General features: G+C 55.1%; 1 protein-coding gene across 10 annotated transcripts; it reads right to left on the reverse strand.

The window, feature by feature from the left end:
* Positions 1-22: 22 nt before the first annotated feature.
* On the reverse strand, positions 23-22,238 carry ATP13A2 (ATPase cation transporting 13A2). 10 transcript variants are annotated; one of them, XM_085080366.1, is made up of 29 exons: positions 22,193-22,238; positions 16,970-17,043; positions 16,305-16,472; positions 15,359-15,417; positions 14,719-14,824; positions 14,551-14,630; positions 14,129-14,206; positions 13,598-13,667; positions 12,755-12,889; positions 11,857-11,923; positions 10,684-10,815; positions 10,448-10,603; positions 10,245-10,355; positions 9,992-10,038; positions 9,718-9,906; positions 8,652-8,858; positions 8,081-8,194; positions 7,368-7,524; positions 6,621-6,741; positions 6,378-6,502; positions 5,372-5,532; positions 4,501-4,614; positions 3,902-3,981; positions 3,416-3,568; positions 3,242-3,338; positions 2,932-3,155; positions 1,935-2,086; positions 1,621-1,793; positions 1,228-1,512 (listed from the first exon to the last, which is right to left on the reverse strand). In XM_085080366.1, exons 1-29 carry the CDS (start codon positions 22,200-22,202, stop codon positions 1,345-1,347), a joined length of 3,528 nt encoding a protein of 1,175 aa, XP_084936492.1. In that variant the 5' UTR covers positions 22,203-22,238; the 3' UTR covers positions 1,228-1,344. The 10 variants fall into 10 exon arrangements, with proteins under 10 accessions (XP_084936489.1, XP_084936492.1, XP_084936491.1 ...); XM_085080365.1 differs by having other exon boundaries at positions 4,501-4,617; XM_085080364.1 differs by having other exon boundaries at positions 4,501-4,617; positions 16,305-16,544.
* Between the last annotated feature and the right edge of the window lie 753 nt (positions 22,239-22,991).

Genomic DNA, 22,991 nt, shown 5'->3' on the forward strand with positions numbered 1-22,991 from the left:
GCACGCAGCACGGACCAGCAGCCAAGAAAATAAGTGTTAATTTATTAGACAAGACCCGTGACAGCCCCGGCCGGGGTCTCCCCCCCACCGCCGCCTCCCCGACGGCTCCCGCGGCCCGGGGCGCCGGGAAAGAGTTAAAAAATAAAGAATTTTGGGGTCTGCGATGCTACAAAGGTCCCATCCCAAAGCGGAGGGGCTCTGCCCGAGCGTTCTGAGCGGAGAGGCACCGGGGATGGAGCAGATCCTTGGCAAGCCGGGAACGGGGATTGTAAACATCCTACACATCTAGAGGGGATGGGGGATCACAGTGACACCGAGCTTGGGGACAGCGGGGACAGCCGGCCTGGCTCGGGCCACCTGGGAGAGGCTGAAGCAGCCCAGAGGGTTGGAGCAGGAGGAATCCTGGAGAAGGGCTGGCCTGGATCCTCCTCTTCCTCTGGATCTTCTCTCCCGTTCCTCCTCCACCACCTGCTCCTCGGGGCTGTGGCCATGGGGTCACTGTGGGGTCACTGCAGCTGTGGGATCACCATGACCATGGGATCACCCTGGCCACGATGGAATCAGCATGGCTATGGGATCAGTGTGGCCATGGGATCACTGTGGGATCACTGCAGCTGTGGGATCACTGTGGCCACAGGATCACCGTGGCTTCACCGTGGCTGTGGGATCACTGCAGCAGTGGGATCACCATGACCATGGGATCAGTGTGGCTGTGGGATCACCATTGCTGTGGGATCACCATGACCATGATGAGATCACTGTGGCTGTAGGATCTGCATGGTTATGGGATCAGTGTGGCCATGGGATCAGCATGGCCATAGGATCCCCATGACCATGGGATCACCGTGGCTGTGGGATCACTGTGACCATGGGATCACCACAACTGTGGGATCACCATGACCATGGGATCACTGCGGCTGCAGGATCAGCGTGGTTATGGGATCAGTGTGGCCATGGGATCAGCACGGCTGTAGGATCCCTGTGACCATGGGATCACCGTGGCTGTGGGATCACTGCAGCTGTGGGATCACTGTGACCATGGGATCACCACAACTGTGGGATCACCATGACCATGGGATCACTGTGGCTGCAGGATCAGCGTGGTTATGGGATCAGTGTTGCCAGGGGATCACCATGACTGTGGGATCACCATGACCATGGGATCACTGCGGCTGTGGGATCAGCATGGTTATGGGATCAGTGTGGCCATGGGATCACCATGACCATGGGATCACCCATGTGACTGTGGATTCACATCAGTGATGCCGAGGGACCCTGCCCACTGCATCCCTGCTTTTTCTGGGATCAATAAATTAAGGAAGTGTCCAAGGGCTGGTGGCACTGCTATCTCCCGGCCAGGGACATCGTGGGAGTGGCAAACAGGGGCTGCTCCAGGGGTGGCCATGGCTGCTGCTGGCTCAGCTCCTTCTCCAGCCTCTTGAAAAGCTTCTTGGAGGCTTTTTTCCGGCGCAGCCTTCGGAAGCAGCTGAGCAAGCCGTGATCCAGGGCGGTCTGGGGTCAGAATGGGGACAGAAACGAGGTTTGGGGAGGAAAGGAGAGCCCTGATCCCACCTGGAAAAGCTCCAGGAGGATGCCCTGACCCAAATCCCCCCAGCCCACCTCCAGCACGAAGGCGGCGAAGAAGTTGAGGGCGGCGATTCCCAGCAGGAGCAGCTTGAAACTGAAATCCTCGATGGTGTGCAGCTTCAGCAGGGATTTGGGGAAGCCCAGCGGCTCCAGGGTCAGCCAGGTCATCAGGGAGAACAGCAGGATGAGCACGAGCAGGAAGAGCACTGCGGGGAGAGGGGCAGGTGAGGAGGATGAGGAGGAGGAGAAGGATGAGGAGGAGGAGGAGGATGAGGAGGAGGAGGAGGATGAGGAGGAGAAGGATGAGAAGGATGAAGGTCAGCAGCTCCGTGTCGCCCTGGCCTCACCGTTGGTGTAGAGAGGCTCCCGGAAGGGATAGCCCTTGGACATGGCCACGGCCAGGATCAGGTACTGGAAGCCAGAGACGCAGAACAGGACGGTGTTCTCGTAGTTGGGAAGGTTCTGGGGCGCGCTCACCGTGCTGTTCAGGGGGACGAACCTGGCCAGGGGCATGGGGTCAGCAGGGGGATGGGTATGGAGTCAGCAGGGGGATGGGCATGGGGTCAGTGGGTGGACAGGCACAGGGTCAGCGGGGCATGGGCATAGGATCAGCAGAGGGATGGGGACAGGATCAGCAGGGGGACGGAGTCAGCGGGGGGACGAGAATAGGGTCAGTGGGTGGACAGGCACGGGGTCAGCAGGAGGCTCCCAACACCACCCCACAGTCCCAGTGCTCTCCAGCAGTTACAGCTCCTCATGAAGGAAAGAGCAGGGACAGCTCCTGGGATCAGGGATGGACCCCCTGGGAATGGGAGCTGAGCCAGGGTTGGATATCAGGGAAAGGTTCCTCCCCCAGAGTGTGGTGGGCACTGAATTTGGGGTAATGACCACATTCCTGAGGCTGCCAGAGGTCCAGGAGTGTTTGGACAATGACCCAGGGGTGCACGGGGTGGGATTGTTGGGGGTCTGTGCAGGGCCAGGGGCTGCATTGGATGACCCCCTCCAGCTGAGGACATTCCATGGCTCCCTGTCGGCCACCAGATCCCAAATCCAGATCCCAAATCCCAGGACAACCACTGGGGTTACACCACGACCTCCGCGCTGTTCCCATCACCAAACCCACAGGAAACCAAGGGAGGTTTAGATGGGATATTGGGAAAAATCCCCCACAGGAAGGGTTGTAAAGCACTGGAACAGCCTGTCCAGGGCAGTGCTGCAATCACCACCTCTGAAGTGTCCAAAAAACCTGCAGAAGCACCACTTGGAATTTAGCGGTGAACATGTCGGACTCGGTGACCTTTCCAACCCCGGAATTCCGCTATTCCTGGATTCCCAGCCCCTCACCAGCTCTGCGAGACGGTGATGAAGTAGCTGAGGAGCTGCACGGTGACCAGCAGGGCTGTCTGCAGCACCAGGCTGCCCAGCACGGCCGCGCTGATCAGAGCTCCCTGCGGCCGCCGCGCCCCCAGCTCCGGCGCCGGCCCCGCGCGCCCCATCAGCACTGCCACCGTCGTGGTGATGGCCAGGTCGAAAAACAGGAACTGGAAATCGCTCAGGTTGGTGTTGAGCTGGGCAGGAGGGAAGGGATGGGGTCAAACCCGGCTGGGAATTATGGGAATTCTGGGGAAAAGCGGGGATTTGGGGCGGGACTCACGGTGTAGAGCAGCAGCACGGACACGAACTGCACCAGGCTGTACAGCGCCATGTACTTGAAGACCCCGAAGGAGGTGACCAAGGAGCAGCGTCCCTCCCTGTGAGGACACGGGGTCAGCATTCCCAGGATTTCCCCGGGATTCACAGCATTCCCAGGATTTACCCACTCACTCACCGGATGAGCCTGGGCACGCACTCGATGGTGGCCACACGGGAGGTGAAGGGTGACGCCACAGACGCCTCGGCCTCGGACAGGGACACGCCAACATCAGCTGCCCGCAGTGCCCCACAGTCATTGGCGCCATCCCCGCACATCCCCACGCAGTAGCTGCGGGAAAGGGAGCTCACGTTCCTCAGGGAATTTGGGAATCACTGCGCTGGTTTGGCACAGCCTGCCGGAGTGGCTGTGGGTCTCCATTCCAGGCTGGAGCAGCCTGGTGACAGTGGCCCTGCCCATGGTGGGGGGCAGCTGGGGATGTCTGAGGTGTGTCCCAACCAAACCATTCCATGGTTCTGGGATCCATGAATCCATAAATCCAACCTCTCTGGGATCCATCCATACCCCTGGGATCCATCCATCCCTCCACAGATCCAACCCTCCATCCATCCATCATCCATCCATCCATGGATCCATCCATCCCTCCCTCCTCCCCAGGCTCACTCGAGCTCCTGCAGGCTGCACACCAGCTGTGTTTTCTGCTCGGGCAGCATGCGGGCGAACACGGTGGCACGGAGCAGGATCTGCAAACAGAGAGGCTCCGTGTCCATCCTGTGGCATTCCCAGCCTGGAGCATCCCGGGAGCCAGGCAGGGAACAGGGAAATGTCGGCAGGGACAGGGAATCTCCAGCACTGGAGGATTCCCAACCTCACCTTCCCTTGGGTGGACTTACAACCTCGCTGGAGATTCCCAATCCCAGCAGAGCATTCCCAACCTCACCAGAGGATTCCCAACCCCTCTGGATGATTCCCAACTTCGCTAGAGGATCCCAAACACCTCAGGAGGATTCCCAACCCCAGCAGAGGATTCCCAACCTCACCAGAAGATTCCCAACCTCACCAGAGTATTCCCAGTATCACTGGAGATTCCCAAGCCCTCCAGAAGAATCCCAACCTCTCTGAAGGATTCCTAGCCCCGCTGGAAGATTCCCAGCCCTGCTGGAGGATTTCCAACCTCACCAGAAGATTCCCAACCTCACCGGAGATTCCCAACCCCTCTGGAGGATCCCCAACCCTGCTGGACAGTTCCCAGCTGGACTCACCCTGGGCAGGAGGTCACTGAAGTGCTCACAGAGCACCTGGAATGATTTCCCGTTGAGGGCGAAGTGGCAGTGTTGGGCTGGGAGAGAGGAGGAGCTGTCCTGGGGCTGCAGGCCCTGCTGGGGAAAACAAGCAGCTCCAGGGAAAACAGCTCTGGGAAAAACAACTCTGGGAAAAAAAGCTCTGGGAAAAACAGCTCCAATCCCTGCGGAGCCCCCAGAGCAGCAGGGAAAGCTGCTCCCCTCAAATCCCAATTTTGGGTTTCAAATGGTGATGTTTGGGGTAAAACAACTCTGAGCTAGCCCTCTGTGCCAAGCGTGGAGCAGGAGCATTATCCATGAGGAGGCCGTTTGGAGCTGCCATTCCAGAGATTTGAGGGAAAGGCAGGAGCAGCTGAACTTCTCCCAGCTGATTGATTTATGGGGAGCAGGATCACTCCTGAACTGCCGCCAGGGAGAAAGATGGAAAACCATTTCCCAACCCTGGAAGTGCTCCAGGCCAGGATAGGGGAAGGTGTCCCTGTCCATGAAGGGTGGGACCGGATGGGCTTTGGGGTCCTTTCCAACCCAAACCATTCTGGGATTCCCAGGACTGGAGGGACTCCATTCCTCAGATATTGGGAAAAAAATCCACACCCTCTTCCCTGTGAGGGTGGGGAGGCCCTGGCATGGAATTCCCAGAGGAGCTGTGGCTGCCCCTGGATCCCTGGCAGTGTCCAAGGCAGGCTAGACAGGACTTGGAGAAAGCTGGGACAGTGGGAGGTGTCCCTGCCATGGAACAGGATGAGCTTTACAGTCCCTCCCATCCCAAACCACCCCGGAATTCCGCAGTTCCACAAAAAGCCAATCCCCAAAAGGTGTCACAGGCTCTCACCTGTGGCTGCTCCTCGCCCTGGGAGTGCTCGGCCGGCAGGAATTTGAGCACAGCGGCTTTGCCGTGGCCGGGCGGAGCGGCCGTGACGAAGATCACAGCCTCGCCAGGCTCCACCATGCGGCATCCCCGCGCCACGTTCAGCGCTGTCAGCATGTTGTCCCCTGCCGGGACAGTTGGGAATGCTCGGGAATGCGGTTTGGGAATTTCCAGGACCTGCTGTGTTGCCTTTCCCACGGGGTGGCTTTGCTTCTCCGCTTTCCCCCAAAACCTCTTGTCTGCCCTATCCTGAAGGAATTTTCCATCTGAATCCCATCAGGAATCCCACCAGGGATCCCACTGAGAATCTCGGCAGGATTCCATCAAGAATCCCACAGATAATAGCACTGGGAATCCCCCAGGAATCCCATCAGGAATCCCACCAGGAATCTCACCAGGAATTTCATCAGGAATCTCACCAGGAATTTCACCAGGAATCCCATCAGGAATCCCACTGGGAATCTCACCAGGAATCTTATCAGCAATTCCATCAGGAATTGGTGGCATCTGAAGGAATCCTGATGGGATTCCCAGTGGGATCCCTGGTGGGATTCCTTGGGGAATTTCTGGAGGATTTCCAGTGGGATTCCTGATGGGATTCCTGGGAGATTCCCTGTGGGATTGCCAGTGGGATTCTTGATGGGATTCCTGATGGGATTCCTGGGGGATTCCTAGGAGGATTCCCAGGGAGATTCCTAATGGAATTCCTGATGGGATTCCTGTGATATTCCCCATGGGATTGCTGGTGGGATTCCTGATGGGATTTCTGGTGGGATTTCCTGGTGGGATTCCTAATGGGATTCCTGGGGGATTCCTGATGGGATTTCTGGTGGGATTCCCAGTGAGATTACCAGTAGGAAAGCCCTTCCCTGCTCACCCACACCTGGGCCTGTCTGTGTCCCATCCCCGTGTCCCATCCCCTTTTCCCATCCCCATGTCCCATCCCGTATCCCGATGCTCCGCGGGTCACCTGTCACCATCACAGGCCGGATGCTGGCACTCCTCAGCAGGTGGATCACCGGAGCAGATTCCGGCTTCAGCACGTTCTTCATGACCAGCAGCCCCAGGAAGGTCAGGCCGCTCTCCACGGAGTCCCTGCAGGGAGACAGGGAACCTTCATCAGGGGGTGAAAACAGGGAAAAATCCCTCTGGAATTCCTTCAGCAGGGATTAGGGTTTAAATCCCAAAATGCTCCCTGGGGAGAGGAACCAACCTGGGTAGCTGCAGGGCCTCCTCGAAGGTGGCCACTGAGCCCAGGGCTTTGGTGGCCAGGGCCAGGACCCGGAAGCCATCGGTGGTGTAGTGTCGGAGCATCTGGGAGAAATCCAGCGGCACTGGAAAAGCGAGGCCAGAATGGCTCCTGAGGGAACTTCTCCCCACTGCCAGGAGCCTGGAAATCCCATATGGGGCTGGAGGAAGTTCTCCCTATTTCCAGGATCCTGGAAATCCCATACTAGACTAAAGGAAGTTCTCCCATTTGTGGGATCCTGAAGATCCTACACTGGACGAAAGGAAGCTCTCCCCATTTCCAGGAGCCTGGAAATCCCATGGGGCTGGAGGAAGCTTTCCCAACCCAAGAAGTCTGGAAATCCCATGATGGGCTGGAGGAAGTTCTCCCATTTCCACAAGCCTGGAAATCCCATACTGGACTAAAGGAAGTTCTCCCCACTTCCAGGAGACTGGAAATCCTATATGGGGCTGTGTGAAGCTCCCCCCATTTCCAGGATCCTGGAAATCCCATACTGGACTAATGGAAGTTCTCCCAGCCCAAGGAGCCTGGAAATGCCATCCTGGGCTGGAGGCAGCCAGAGGAAGCACCCAACCCCATTCCCTGCCTCCTGTTCCCTTTCCCTCCCCATGGCTGCAGCCAACCCTTGGGATCTACCCCAAAGCATTCCCGAGCACAATTCCCATGGGATGAGCCACGGGGACACAGCCAGCCCCCAATCCCAGTACGAACCAGTTTCCTTCCTGCACAGACTGGCCACCATCTCCGGGGCGCCCTTGACGAAGGCGTGGGCCGAGGGCTCTCCGGGCAGTGCCACCAGGACACTCATGCGCTGGCAGGACGAGGAGAACGGGAACCGCCGCAGGATCCCCACGGGGACATGGAGCTTCTGGGGAGAGAGGGGCAGGGGGGGATTTATCCAGGAGCACAACAGGGAAACTGGTCCATGGGACTGCCCTGTGCTGTGGGATTGCCCTGTGCTGTGGGATTGTCCTATCCCATGGATTGCCCTGTCCCACAGAGTTGCCCCGCCCCATGGGATTACCCTGTCCCACGGGATTATCCTGTCCCATGGAACTGCCCTGTCCCATAGATTGCCCTGTCCTGTGGATTACTCTCTCCTATGGGGTTACCCTGTTCTGTGGGATTACCCTGTCCTGTGGGATTGCTCTATCCTGTGGGATTACCCTGCCCCATGGATTACCCTGCCCCATGGACTACCCTGTCTCATGCATTACTCAGTCCCACAAGATTGCCCTGCCCCATGGATTACCCTGTCCTATCAGATTTCCCTCCCCCATGGATTACCCAATCCCATGGATTACCCTGTCCCATGGATTACCCTGTCTCATGGATTATCCTGTCCCATGGATTGCCCTGTCCCACGGGATTATCCTGTCCCATGGATTGTCCTGTCTCATGGATTATCCTGTCCCATGGATTACCCTGTCCCATGGCTGCTCCTCCTCAGGCGGAGGCTTCACCACAGCCAAGACCTTCATCCCGAACTGCTGGAATGCCGGGAGCTCCCCATCCTCCTCCTCCTGCATCTCCAGGCACTGAAACCGAGAGGGCAGAGCCCTGCTGAGCTCATCCACCCGTGGAGGGCAGCAGGTGACATTCCCACAGTCACCTCCCTCTCCCGAGGATTCCCAACTCCACAGGAAGATTCCCAACTCCACCCGAGGATACCCAATCCCACAAGATTCCCAACCCCCCCCGAAGATTCCCAACCTCACCAGAAGATTCCCAACCCCTCCAGAGGATTCCCAATCCTACAAGACTCCCAACCTCACCAGAAGATTCCCAGCCCCACCATAGGATTCCCAATCCCACAAGATTCCTAACCCCACCAGAGGATTCCCAACCCCTCCAGAAGATTACCAACCTCACCAGAGGATTCCCCACCCACAAGATTCCCAATCCCACAAGATTCCCAACCTCACCAGAAGATTCCCAACCCCAGCAGAAGATTCCCAACCCCACCACAGGATTCCCCACCACCTCCCACCTTACCCAGCCAGTGGACTCCAGCATTTTGAGGTCCACAGGGTCCCCGACGAGCTGTCCCCGCAGCAGGGCCAGGCCATGGCACGAGGCCAGGGCGTGCAGCAGAGCCCCGGCGGGCAGGCAGCGTGGCTCGTGCACCACGGGCAGGAAGTGTCCCCTGTCCAGGGGCACCACACCCCACACGTCCAGCCCCTCCTCGGTCAGCGTCCCCGTCTGCGTGGGGACAGTGTGGAGGTGATGCCTGATGGCTTTTTGTCCTTTTTATACATTTTTGTACCATTTTTATACATTTTTATACCCTTTCCCTCTCCTGGTACTCTTCATAAACACTCTTTGTACTTCCGCCCTATATATTTATGACTGTCATACTCTGATATTTAGCTTAGTTTGGGGTTCTTCAAAGGGGAAGATGAAACATTCATAATTATCTCAAAACTAGAGGCTCCAACCTTGGCCGGAGCCACCTCTCTGGAACGTTTGTGTAAACTAGGCTGCAGTCTCACTTGGGGAGGTGATGGTTTTTAGTCCCTCCTTTTTATACCCTTTTTATACATTTTTATACCCTTTTCCTCTCCTTGCACCCTTCACAAACACTCCTTGTACCTTAGCCCTGCATGTTTATGACTCTTGTAGTCTGAGATTTAGCTTAGTTTGGGGATTCTCCGGGGGGAAGATGAAACATTCATAATTATCTCAAAATTAGAAGCTCCAACCTTGGACAGAGCCTCCTCTCTGGAACATGTTTTTGTAAACTAGGCTGTAGTCTCACTTGGGGAGGGATAATTAGAATAGGGAGACAAGTACTTAATTTGCTAAGTTTTTCATTGGGGGAATTTTAGGTAGATTTGCTAATTCGAAAAGCCCATAAAATTATACACGCGTTGTACACAAGGTGTGCTCTCGGCATGTTTCCACCTTTAACCAGCTGAGCACCTGGGATCCTACTAAACCAAGGTAAAACCCTTTTTCCCTACCCTGCTGTGTCTGCCTCATATTTTTCCAGCTTTTAAGGCATCAGGGGTCCGGAGAGCCCACGGAGCACTGTCAGAGCTCACCACCCAGCCCAGCTCACCTTGTCGAAGCAGACGAGGCGCAGCTTCCCGCACAGGTTGATGCGGGGAGGGCTGATGCAGAAGATGCCCTGCTTCTTCAGCCGGTTCTGGGCGTAGATGGTGCCCACGGTCATCGCGGCTGGCAGGGCCGGGGGGACAATGACAGTGACCAGGTCCAGGGCGCGGATGATGATTTGTCCTACGGGGACCTGGGGGCGAGGAGGAGGAGGATGGTCAGGGATGTGCTCCTGCCCTGCTGGATCCCTGGGGATTCTCCTGGCCTGGCAGCCCTACCTGGTTCCTGATGAGGATGAGGATGCTGTACAAGGTGCCAATGAAAGCTGTGCGGGCAGAACAGGCTGGGTTAACACGGGCAGGGTGGGTTCTGCCATCCCGAGGAATTCTGCCATCCCGAGGAATTCAGCCACCCCAAGGAATTCTGCCATCCCAAGGAATTCTGCCATTCCCAGGAATTCTGCCATCCCAAGGAATTCAGCCATCCCAAGGAATTCGGATGCTCCCGGACCCAGAGCAGGCCTGGACCTACCCAGGACGGCGAGGAACAGCACGAACTTCACGGCGTCCTTGTAGAACTTGAAGCTCACGGGTTTGGGGTAGAGGATGGAGCTGATGAGATCGCCCTTGGCCGTGCAGAACCCTGCGGGACGGGGCTGGGTGGTCACCATGGCACTGCTCCCAGGGCATGGAAACATCCTGGGATCCATCCCAGGATTCACCCCTAGCCCTCACCTGTGCGGGTGACCACGGCCAGCACCTCCCCGCCCACATAGGCCTTGGCCTGGATGACCTGTGTCCCGCAGAACAGCGTGTGCCGCCGGTGCTCCTCGGGGGAATACGCGGCTCCGGCCGCCGGCAGCGGCGTCTTCATCACCGGCACGCTCTCCCCTGCCCGGGGGACAGTCCCAGCGGGAATTACCCCCTGGATTCTGACCAAATCCCCGGGAACGGGCGGGTGGAGCTCTCACCGGTCAGCAGGCTCTCGTTGACCATGCACTCGCCGGTCAGCAGCGCGGCGTCGCAGGGCAGCAGCGTGCCGGCCGTTGGCAGCCGGATGCAATCCCCAGGCACCAGCTCTGCGGAGCTCACCTCCAGCTCCTCTGGAAAAGGAGAATTCCCTGCTCAGGCCTCGGGAAATGGGGTTAATGGGAAAAGGGATCCCTGCAGGATAAGGCGTGAACGGGAAGGGGTTCATTCCAGGATTTGGGAATCCCTGGCCAACAGGGAGATGCCAGGCCCAGGATAACTGATCCAGACAGGAATTCCTGCCATGGCAAAGTGGGAGGAAGGAATGGCACTAACAGCTAGGATTTGGGATGGGAAATGGTACCACCTGGGGATTCCTGGCACCGGGAAGAGCAGAGGGAAAAGGGCTGGTGGGATATGGCAGGGATCCATGGTGGGGAGGATTATCCTTACAATTTATGTCTCTCTCTCTTTCCCTTTCTTTCCCTCAAATTCCCTGCTAAATCAAATCTACCTCATTGGCTTTGGAATATGGTCTCGTTTGCACCTTCATGCGGGCAGAGGCCTCTTTTACTAACTGGACCCCAAAGTTATTCTGGTGTCTCATAATGTTATTCCCAGGTATCATATAATTATTCCCATGTACCACAACATTATTCCCTTGTATCATAATGTTATTCCCATGAATCCCAACATTATTTTGGTGTCCCATAACATTATTCCCATATATCCCAACATTATTCCCATGTACCACAACATTATTCCCATGTATCCCAACATTCTGGTGTCTCATAGCATTATTCCCATGTATCATAACATTATTTCCATGTATCATGTAATTATTCCCATGTATCCCGTTACTCCCATGTATAATTTTTCCCATATATTGTAACATTATTCCTATGCATCATGTCATTATTCCCATGTATCATAACATCATTCCCATGTATTGTATCATTATTCCCATGTATAATATAATTTTTCCCACATATCATAACATCATTCCCATGTATCATATAATTATTCCCATGTATAGTATAATTTTTCCCATATATCGTCATTATTCCCACGGATTCCAACATTATTCCTGCATATCCCAACATTATTCCAATGCAGAACTGTGGTCCCGAAGGACACGCCAGCCCAAGGACAATCCCAAAAAGTGTCCCTCTCACCGCCGCTGGGCCTCCGCAGCTGGACACCCACGGACATCCTGGCCATGTTCCGCAGCGTGGTGCTTTGCTGGAAGGGATGGAGAGGTCAAAATCCACCCAAAACCCTGGGAAAGCATCCATGAAAACATCCCTGAGGGCTTGGAACCAGGGATGGAGGATAGAGACCTGGGTGAGGGCTGTCCTCACCCGGCTGGGCTGAATTCCTGGGAATTGGGCTGTTCCAGGGGGATTGCATCCCAACGGAGTTGGGAACCAGGGATGGAGGAGAAGGAGACCTGGGCTTAGGGCTCAGGGTTAGATTCTTGGGTATTGGGCTGTTCCACGGGAATGCCATCCCAAAGGAGCTGGGAACCAGGGATGGAGGACAAGGAGATGTGGGCTCAGGGGTCAGATTCCCGGGAATTGGGCTGTTCCATGGGGATGGTCAAATTCCCAGGAATTGGGCTGTTCCAGGGGGATTGCATCCCAAAGGAACTTGGAACCAGGCATGGAGGACAAGGAGATGTGGGCACAGGGGTCAAATTCCCAAGAATTAGGCTATTCCATGGGGATGCCATCAAGACTTGGAACCAGGCATGGAGCACAAGGAGACCTGGGCTCAGAGTTCAAATCCCGGGAATTGGGCTGTTCCATGGAGATTTCATCCCAAAGGAGCTTGGAACCAGGGATGGAGGAGAAGGAGATGTAGGCTCAGGGGTCAGATTCCCGGGGATTGGGCTGTTCTATGGGGATGGTCAAATTCCTGGGAATTGGGCTGTTCCATGGGGATTTGATCCCAAAGGAGTTTGGAACCAGGGATGGAGGAGAACGAGACCTGGGCTTAGGGCTCAGGGGTCAGATTCCTGGGAATTTTGCTATTCCATGGGGATTTGATCCCAAAGGAGCTGCCAGCACTGACCTTGCGTGTCTCGTGGAGGGAGAGCCCCAGGGAGAAGGTGGAGATGAGGAAGATGCAGGCAGCATAGTAGTAGTAGGCATCACACACCCAGAGAGCCATGCTGAGCACTTGGAAGATGTAGAAGGGATTGAGCACCTGGAACGGGGAGAAAGTCCGGGTTTGGGAGAGGGGAGAGCTCCGGACAGATCCATGGGATCCCTGAGGGCAGGGAGAGTTTCCCACAGCCCATCATGGGATTTCCAGGATCCTGGAGATGGGAGAGCTTCCCACAGCCCATGGTGAGACCTCCAGGCTGATGGATGCAGAGGAGAACCTGGGCCTTCCCTGGGGCTGACATCCCCCAAACCCTCCATCCTTCCTGGATTTCCCTCTGGATGTTGCTCCTGAGGATGCTCAGCCTCCTCTACAACCCCTGGGGCTGCTGCTGCCTGAGCCAGGAGGGTCAGGGAGGGCCAGGAAGGGTGAGGGAGGATCTTCTCCCCAGCTCTGCCTTCTCCCACAGCCCTCCCTGCCTTCCCAAGGCTCCAGGAAGCACTTCCAGTGAGGGATATGGAGCAGGGAGAGGATCCACGGAATCCAACCCTGGATCCACAGAATCCAACCCCAAACCCACAGAATCCAACCCCATACACACAGAATCCAACCCCAGACCCACATAATCCAAAACTGGATCCACAGATTCCAACTCCAGACCCACAGAATTCAATCCCAGACCCACAGAATCCAACCCCAGATCCACGGAATCCAACCCCAGACCCATTGAGTTAAACTCCAGACCCACAGATTGCAACCCCAGACCCACAGAATCTAAAATCCCCTGGGGAAGCTCAGCCCAGAACGCACCTCCTCCACCAGCAGCCTGGCGTAGGACTTGACAGGCACCTCGATCAGGTTGGGGCCATAGATCCTCCTTCTGCAGGGGGGAGAGGACAGGGAAGGGATTTTATCCTCGGAAAGGAGAGGGAAAGAGTTTCATTCCTGGTAAAGCAGAGGGAAGGAAATTCATCCTTGGGAAAGGAGAGGGAATGAATATTATCCTTGGGAAAGGAGAAGGAAGGAGTTTTATCCTTGGGAGAGAATATTATCTTCAGGAAAGGAGAGGGAAGGAAATTCATCCTTGGGAAAGAATTTTATCCTTGGGAAAGGAGAGCGAAGGAGTTTTAACCTCAGGAAAGAAGAGGGAAGGGATTTTATCCTCAGGAAAAGCTGTATTTCCAACTCAAGGGAGCTCCATGAGGAGCGTGGTTTTGCAGAGAAGCCAACCCCAGGAATTTATCCCACGTAGCGGTTTGGGGTCTGAACACAAGGAGCAAGGAGTCTCCAGGATTCCCTGCTCCTGGAGAATCCTGCTCTGTGCTCCCCAGGATTGCCCACCTGGCGCTGTGCTCCTGCTGGTCCAGCCCAGCCCGGCAGAGGTGCAGCTCTGCGCAGCTCCAGCCCTCGGCCAGCACGCTGGGGAGCCAAAAAAACAGGGAAAGCGAGTCAAACCCAGCGGGAACAGCGGAACAAACACCACGGGGACAACACAACCCCCTCAGGGACAGGGACAGCGCCGTGTTCCCTGGCCTCAGCCAAACTGCAGCTGCCAAGGAGAGCCAACAAAAGGGCTCAGTGGGAGAGCCGGAGAGTCCAGCTTGGCCAAACCGCTCCGGCCGGTTCTCTGAGCCCGGAGTGACATCCAGGATGGTGTGTCACTGGGCTCCAGAGGCCTGGGAGTGTGCAGGGAAGGGTGGGGATGAGGCTCCCGGGGCTCAGGAGGATCCTGAGGGAGCAGGGAAGCTGGGATTTGGGAATACCTGACTTTGCAGAAAGCCTGGCGCCGCTCCAGCCAGACGTAGCGCATTCCCTGGAAGAGGTAATACCTCAGGATGTTCTTCTGGCGGACAGGGAGGGGAAAAGGAGCTGTCAGCGGGGTGGGAAGGGGAAAGGATGGGGTTGGGAGGCAGGGGAGGGCTGAGTGTCACCTCTTCCTTGGCGTGGAGCTGCACGGTGTCACGGCTCTCCTCCTCATCCATGCCCACAGCGATGCTGCTCTGCTCCTCCGGCCTGGCGCCGGGCTGCTGCTCCAGGCTGCCCGGGGGGAACGGGGTCAGCCTGGCCTTCCAGACCTCCTTCACTCCAGGGTCAGCCTGGCCTTCCAGACCTCCTTCACTCCAGGGTCAGCCTGGCCTTCCAGACCTCCTTCACTCCAGGGTCATCCTCTGCCCTTCCAGCCTTCCTTCCCTCCCTCCAGCCTCATCCCTGTCCCTCCAGCCCTCCAGTGTCATCCCTGCCCTTCCAGCCCTCCTTCTCTCCAACCTCATCCCTGCCCTTCCAGCCCCACTCCAGCCTCATCCCTGCCCTTCCAGCCCTCCTTCTCTCCAACCTCATCCCTGCCCTTCCAGCCCCACTCCAGCCTCATCCTCTGCCCTTCCAACCCTCTCTCTCTCTCTCCAGCCTCATCCCTGCCCTCTCAGCCTCTCTCCATCCTCATGCCTGCCCTTCCTTGCTTCTCTCCAGCCTCAGCTCTACCCTTCCAGCCCTCCTTCTCTCCATTCTCAACCCTGCCCTCCCAGCCCCGCTCCAGCCCAGAGCAGATCCGTTCCCAAACCCCACAGAGCTCACCTGGCCTCGCCCAGCGGCTCTGACAGCACTGGGGTGGTGAAGCACTGCCCAAAGCGGTCCTGCAACACAGGGATTGGGGCTGCAGAGGGAAGCTGGAGCTCCCTGAGTGCTCCCAGGAAGGCAGGATGGCTCTAGCCACCCAACCCAGGTGGTGGCTGAGGGTTGGGGACAATGGAGAGGAATTCAAAGCCAGGGTGGCTGGGATGGAAGGGGGAAATGTGGAGTTGTGTTAGGAATAATAAATTAATAATGGTTGCTGGAATGATAATAGGAACAATTCTAGGAATAATAGTAATAATAATGACAATGATAATAAATCCTTAGAGTAATCTGGTGCTGGATGAAAGGAGATACCAGACAAGTGAAGGAGGACAAGCAGCAAGGAACATCCCCAGGGCCCTGTTGGAAGTTGGGGACAGAGCCCAACCCTGGATCCACAGAGCCCAGCACTCCCAAACCCACAGAATCCAACCCCAGACCCACAGAATCCAACCCCAGACCCACAGAACCCAACCCCAGACCCACAGAGCCAACCCCAGACCCACAGATTCCAACCCCAGACCCAGAGAATCCAACCCCAGACCCACAGATTCCAACCCCAGACCCACAGATTCCAACCCCAGACCCACAGATTCCAACCCCAGACACAAAGAATCCAACCCCAGACCCACAGAACAGAACCCCAGACCCACAGAACCCAACCCCAGACCCACAGAACCCAACCCCAAAGCCACAGATTCCAACCCCAGACCCACAGAATGTGACCCCATATCCACAGAATCCAAACCTGCATTCAGAGATTCCAACCCTAGACCCACAGAGCCAACCCAAGACACAAAGAATCCAACCCCAGATCCACAGAGCCAACCCCATATCCACAGAATCCAACCCCAGACCCACAGAATCCCAGACTGGGAATGCCCGAGGGGCTCCCAGCAGGACTCACCCTGATGATGACCCAGTCTGCCTGGCCCAGGGCACAGGGTCTGCACTTGGCCTGCACCTCCAGGCTGGGTTTCCAGTGGAACAGCAGCAGCAGCAGCCCTGCGCTCAGCACGGAGCCTGCATGGCACAGCAGCACTCGCCACGTCCTGGTCTGGTAGCCTGTGACCTCCTGGGAGACAGGGAACCACTGGGAATCACTGGGAATCACTGGTGGGCTGGTTTTGCCTAAGGGTTTTAAACCCTTTTTGAAGGGTTTAAATTTCTCTCAGGTGTTAAAGATACCTGGCTGATGCTCTGGGCTAAGCAAAACCACCACAACTGGGAATCACCCAGACATGGTGCTCAGCCATAAAATCAACCCCAATCGATTATCAACCATTAAAACCATGAACTCTGAAAATCCCAGCTGGACACTAGGGAGAGAAACCAAGGGGGTGGGAAAGCCATGGGGCTGGGAATGCCAAGGGGTCAGGAATGCCAAGGAGCCAGGAATGCCAAGGGGTCAGGAAAGCTAAGGGGGCAGGAATGCCAAGGGGCAGGGAAGGCCATGGGGCTGGGAATGCCAAGGGGTCAGGAAAGCCAAGGGGCTGGAAAAGCAGCTCTAGGTGCTGGCGGTGTGGGAAGCACAGGGATGTGGGGTCATCCCACCGGGAATTCCAGACCTACCATGCGGGATGGATCCGTGTCCGGCTGCAGTGTCCCGTAGCCGGGGCGCCGAGCCCCCAGCAGCCTGCTGCTGTCTGCGAAGCCAGAAAAAACAGGGAAAAGTGCTCAGAAGAGGAGCTGTTTATGCCCAGGATGGGCTCCCAGCGATGCCATCCCCGGGGTGGCTCCTGTCCCCTGCCCTGTCACCTTCCCGGGCACGTGACGGTCATGGGAACAGCACCACGGAGCAATGCTGGCGTTACCCCAGCGGCTGAGCGAGCACAGGACAGAGCAGGGCTGGGCCACAGCCAGGGAGCTCTCCCTGCCACTTTTCCAGCTCGTTTGCTCCTTGTTTGCTCCTTGGGTTTGCTCCTGGCCGCCAAAAAATTGGCATTTCCTGGTTTTAACCACAGCCGGCACCTCCGATTCGCAGCCTGGGAAATTGGGATCAGGGATCATCCCTGTGATCCCCCAGGTGGGATCTCAATCCCTCTGTGTCAAGGGGCTGACCCTGCTCATTCCCTAAATCCAGGATGGATTACAGCTCAGAGCATTCCCAGCACCGGAATCAGGATGGGATCTCAATCCCTTCATGCCGAGGGACTGACCCTGCTCATTCCCTAAATCCAGCATGGATAACACGTCAGGGCATTCCCAACGCCAGGATCGAGACTGGGATCTCATCCCTCTGTGCTGAGAGGCTGAATCTGATCACTCCTTAAATCCAGGATGGATTGCAGGTCAGAGCATTCCCAACACCAGGATTGGGATCTCAATCCCTCCATGCCGAGGGGCTGAACCTGCTCATTCCCTAAATCCAGCATGGATTGCAGCTCAGGACATTCCCAACACCGGGATCAGGATGGGATCTCAATCCTTCCGTGCTGAGAGGCTGAATCTGCTCACTCCTTAAATCCAGGATGGATTACAGCTCAGGGCATTCCCAATTCTGGGATCAGGATCTCAATCCCTCCATGCTGAGAGGCTGAATTTGCTCATTCCTTAAATCCAGGATGGATTACAGGTCAGAGCATTCCCAATGCTGGGATCTCAATCCCTCTGTGCCAAGGGGCTGAATCTGCTCACTCCTTAAATCCAAGACGGATTACAGCTCAGGGCATTCCCAGCACCGGGATCAAGATGGGATCTCAATGCCTCCATGCTGAGAGGCTGAAGCTGCTCATTCCCTAAATCCAGGACGGATCACAGCCCAGGGAATTCCCAACACCGGGACTGGGATCGGTGGGGAGAACACGTGGCACAAGCAGCAAACCCGGAGCTCAACCCCACTGCAGGAACACGTGGATATTTCCTGGCCAGGCCCGGGTCAGGTTCTACACTGGAAAAACCACCCTGGCTGGATTCCTGCTGCTCCCTGTCCGGCCCCAGAGCTGCTCCGCGGGGGATAAACGCGATTAATTCAAACCATTCCCGGTTTCTGCTGATCCCCGCGGTGGGGGATCCACCTGCCCGGCTCCCGGGATGCAGTTTGGGGCGCAGGAATTGGCCAGGAGCCACGAGCAGGAGGGGAGAGGGGAGATGTCCCCAGCGCCAGCCCCAAATCCCGCAAAAAGTGGGGATTCCAGGCGGAATTCCAGGCCAGGAACATGTGCTGCCCTTCCCCAGGGCAGGACAAAGGCAGCGCCTGACACAAGCGATTTCCCCAGGATTTGCAGGAGGGTGGAAAAGTCGCCAAACAACCTGAAAACGACCCGAATTCCTCCCCGAAGCCTCCAGGCAATAGGAAACCCGGCTCGCCCCTCTCCGGGACAGAGCTATCCCGGATTTTTTTGATCCCAAAGCGAATCCTCCGGAGGAACCGAGCGGCTCCCGCGGCATTCCTCCTCTCCCCTCCCGTCCCGAGCCGCAGGTGAGGAGCAGCTCCGGGTTGGACTCACCGCACCTCATCCGGCCGGCAGGGCGAGCGGAGCTGCTCCCGCTGGGGAGCTGGGCACGGAGGCCACTCCTCTGCGGGCAAACACGGCTCCGGGATGGCCCTGCTCCCGCCCCGGATCCAGGGAATTTCACCCGGGAAATTCCCCCCAGAGCTCTGCTTCCCGCTGCCCTCCCCGCCGCGAAAAATTGGGATTTGAGAGGATCCGGCAATCCTGGAGTGGCGATGCGCCAGCCCGGCTCGGCCAGGGAGGAAATCCCGCACTGAGGAAGGATTTCCACGGCCAAAGTCCCACCGGGAATCCCTGGCTCCGAGCCCAGGCTCTGCCCTGCCCTTGGCACAGAACTGCCTGTCAAGGTCCTCATGGGGGAAACTGGGAAGAGGCTGCTCTGGATGCTCCAACATCATCTGTCCTGGGAGAAGGGATGGATAGTTTGGCTATGGAATGTGGAGCTGGAAGCTGGGAGCTCCAACCATCCGTGGATCCATCCATCCATCCATCCATCCATCCATCCATCCATCCATCCATCCATCCATCATCCATCCATCCATCCATCCCTTATCCATCCCTCCATCCATCCAGCCCTCCATCCATCCATCCCTTATCCATCCATCCATCCATCCCCAATCAGAGAGGGATGCAGCTCCTCCTGGAAAAACAGCCCAAGGCTGGGAGAAACCAAGGATGAGCCAGGCTGATCCAAGGTGGGAACGCGGAAAACTTGGATTCCAACTCGCCATTGCCCGGAAATCCACCCTGGGGCACCAAACCTTGGGATGGGTGAGGGAATAAACCCCTCAGAATTCCCGGCAGCCCTGCCCACCTCCCCGGCTGTGGTTGGGGTTGCTGGATTGGGAAGGACCCTCTGTGATTCAGCTGCGATCCCAGCATTCCAACCGGGAATTCCCCGGGAATTCACAGTGGGATCCTGCCCTGCTGGGACCTTCCCAAATCCAGCTGCCAATCCAGAGGGAAGCGCCAGGGAACATCCTGACTGGGACAACCAGGCAAACAGGGGGTTTGTACCCCGATCCAGGATTTCCCCAGTTCCATCCCATAAGGACTCCTCTGGCTGTGCCTCTCCCAGCCCCACATTCCCGGCTGGAAGTGAGAAACCAGGATGGGAACATCCGGAGCACGAGTCCAACCCTTAAATTCAGGAGCTCAGGGGAAAAAGGGGAATTTTGACCCCTGAGTGCTGCTTTGCTGCGGATCGGGATTGGGATCAGGATTGGGATCGGGATTGGGATCAGGATTGGGATCAGGATGGGGATTAGGATGGGATCAGGACTGGGATCAGGATGGGGATTAGGATGGGATCAGGACTGGGATCAGGACTGGGATAAGGATTGGGATCAGGATTGGGATTGGGATCAGGATTGGGATCAGGACGGGATTAGGATGGGATCGGGATTGGGATCAGGATTGGGATCAGGAAAGGATCAGGATTGGGATCAGGATTGGGATGAGGATTAGAATCAGGATTGGGATCAGTATTGGGATCAGGATGGGATCAGGATTGGGATGAGGATGGGGATTAGGATGGGATCAGGACTGGGATCAGGATGGGATCAGGATTAGGATCAGGACTGGGATCAGGACTGGGATAAGGATTGGGATCAGGACTGGGATCAGGATGGATCCAGAGGGATCCCAGCAGGGTCACCGCAGGGATGGAAGCACCCGGTCAGCCCAGGGATGTCACCCCGTTCCCCTTCTGCCCCAAGGGTGCTCCTCTCTCACCCCTTCCGTTTAAAATTTAAAACCAAAAAAGGGAAATGAAGCCAAATGAAAAGGGGAAGTGAAGTGCAATAAAGAGACATAAGAGAAGCGGGGAAAAATTTAAAAGCTAAATAAAAGAAAAAAAAGGAAAATTAATTGAAGTGAAAAACTGAGAAAAATGAGAATAAATTACTGAGAAAAAAAAAAAAGCCAAATGAATTGAAGTAAAAAAAGGGGGAAAATGAGAATAAATTTCTGAGCCGAGGGTGGCAAATCTGGCAGGAATCAGAAATTTGGGAATCTCAGGGATCTGCAGCCTCTCCCAAAAACCTGGATGACTTTTTCCCACCCAGATCTTTATCCATGAAAACCCCCCTGGGATTGCTCTGGGATAGGACTGGAAAAGCAGGATGGAGAGATCTCAACCCTAAAATCCACCACGGTAAAAAACCCCCTGAGAATAAAAAAGGGAAGTGAAACAAAATAAAGTGAAATAAAAGAGAAACGGGGAAAAAAAAGCTAAATGAACAAAAAAAAAAGGGAAATGAAGCAAAAAAAAAGCAAAATGAAATTAATTTTTTCATTCATTTTACTCGCAAAATGAATTCGAGTGAAAGGAGAAAAACAAGAATAAAAAAAGGGAAAGGAAGAAAAATGAGAAAGCGAAATGAAGTGAAAAAAGTAATGGAGCAAAATAAAAGAAAAAAAGTGAAACGGTAAAACACATCAAGAGAAAAAAAAGAACAAATGGAAGGAAAATAAAGGAAGTAAAAAAGTGAAACAAAGTAATACAAAGCAAAGTAATAAAGGGAAATAAAGGAAAATAAAGAGGCAAAACCCCCCAAAATTGAGAGACAAAAATAAAGCAAAATAAAGGAAAATATAAAAGTGAGAAAGCAAAATAAAGCAAAACAATGAAGCGAAAGAAAGTGAAATAAAGAAGTGAGAAAGCAAAGCAAAACCCCCTAAAATAAAGCAAAATGAAAAACGCCAAAATAAAACACAATTAAAAACAACAAAGCAAAATACAGAAAAAATAATGGTGCCAGGTATAAAATAAAAAAGGAAAGGCAAAAACCAACTGCAAAAAGAAAGAAAAATAAGGATGCAAAGAAGTGAAATGACACAAAATAAAGTGAAATAATAAAGAGAATTAAAGCAAAATTTAAAAGAAAAAAAAGTTTTTTAAAAGGCAAAATAATGAGAAATAAATAAAGCAAAATAAAAAGGCAAAATTTAAAAAAGAAAGGCAATCGAATAAAATAATTTTTTTTTAAAAAACCACACCAAAACCAAAATAAAAATGTAAAAATTAACAAAAAGGCAAAAAGGCCATGAAGCAAAATTTAAAAACAAACAAACAAACAAAAAAAGCAAAATAAGGCAAAAGGAAAGAGCAAAATTTTAAAAGAAAGGCAAAATGAAAAAGCTGAATAAATGGGAATAAATGGGAATAAATGGCAATACATGGGAATAAATGGCACCGAAGGCGCGCCGCCCCCCGGGACACCCCGGCGGGGTTTGGGGTGCTCAGCCCTTCAGGGGCTCCTGTTCCCTCATCCCATATCCCATATCCCGACCCCAAATCCCAAATCCCAAATCCCACATCCCATATCCCATCCCTGACCTGAGCTCATGGCGCGGCCCCGCCGCCCCGCGCGCGCCGGAAGGGGCGGGGCTGGAGCCGCGGGGCATGCCGGGAGTTGTAGTCCGGAACCCCAAACCCGGGGGTGTGACAAGCAGGGAATGCTGGGAATTGGAGTCTTGGCACCCCAAACCGGGGGTGTGACACACAGGGTCTTGGAGTCCGGAACACCCAAAATGAGGGTGTGGCAAGCGGGGATGCCGGGAGTTGGAGTCTGCAGCACACCCAAACCCGGGGGTGTGAGATCCTGGGAATGCTGGGAATTGGAGTCCAAAAGCCCCAGAAACGGGGGTGTGACAAGCAGGGAATTCTGGGAGTTGGAGTCCGCAGCACACCCTAAACTGGGGTGTGACACCCCGGGAATTCCAGTCCGGAACACCCAAACCGGGAGTGTGACAAACAGGGAATGCTGGGAATTGGAGCGTGGACACCCCAAAAACGGGGGTGTGACACCCTGGGGATGCTGGGAATTGGAGTCTGCAGCACAACCAAAACTGGGGTGTGACACCCTGGGGATGTCAGGAATTGGAGTGTGCACACCCCAAAATCGGGGGGTGGGACAAGCAGGGAATGCTGGGAATTGGAGTTCAGAACCCCCAAAAACAGGGTGTGACACCTTGGGAATGCCGGGAATTGGACTGAAAACTGGGAATATAACTCAGGATCCCATGGGGTAGGACAGCATGCCTTGTTCCTGGTGGATCTGGAGGTAAAAACATCACAGAAAAGAGAATGATTCGACCCTAAAAAATTCCATTTTATTAGGATTTGGACTGAAAAT

Source organism: Lichenostomus cassidix, chromosome 21, assembly GCF_008360975.1.
Source record: "Lichenostomus cassidix isolate B80296 chromosome 21, HeHo_3.0, whole genome shotgun sequence".
Classification (NCBI taxonomy): Eukaryota; Metazoa; Chordata; class Aves; order Passeriformes; family Meliphagidae; genus Lichenostomus; species Lichenostomus cassidix.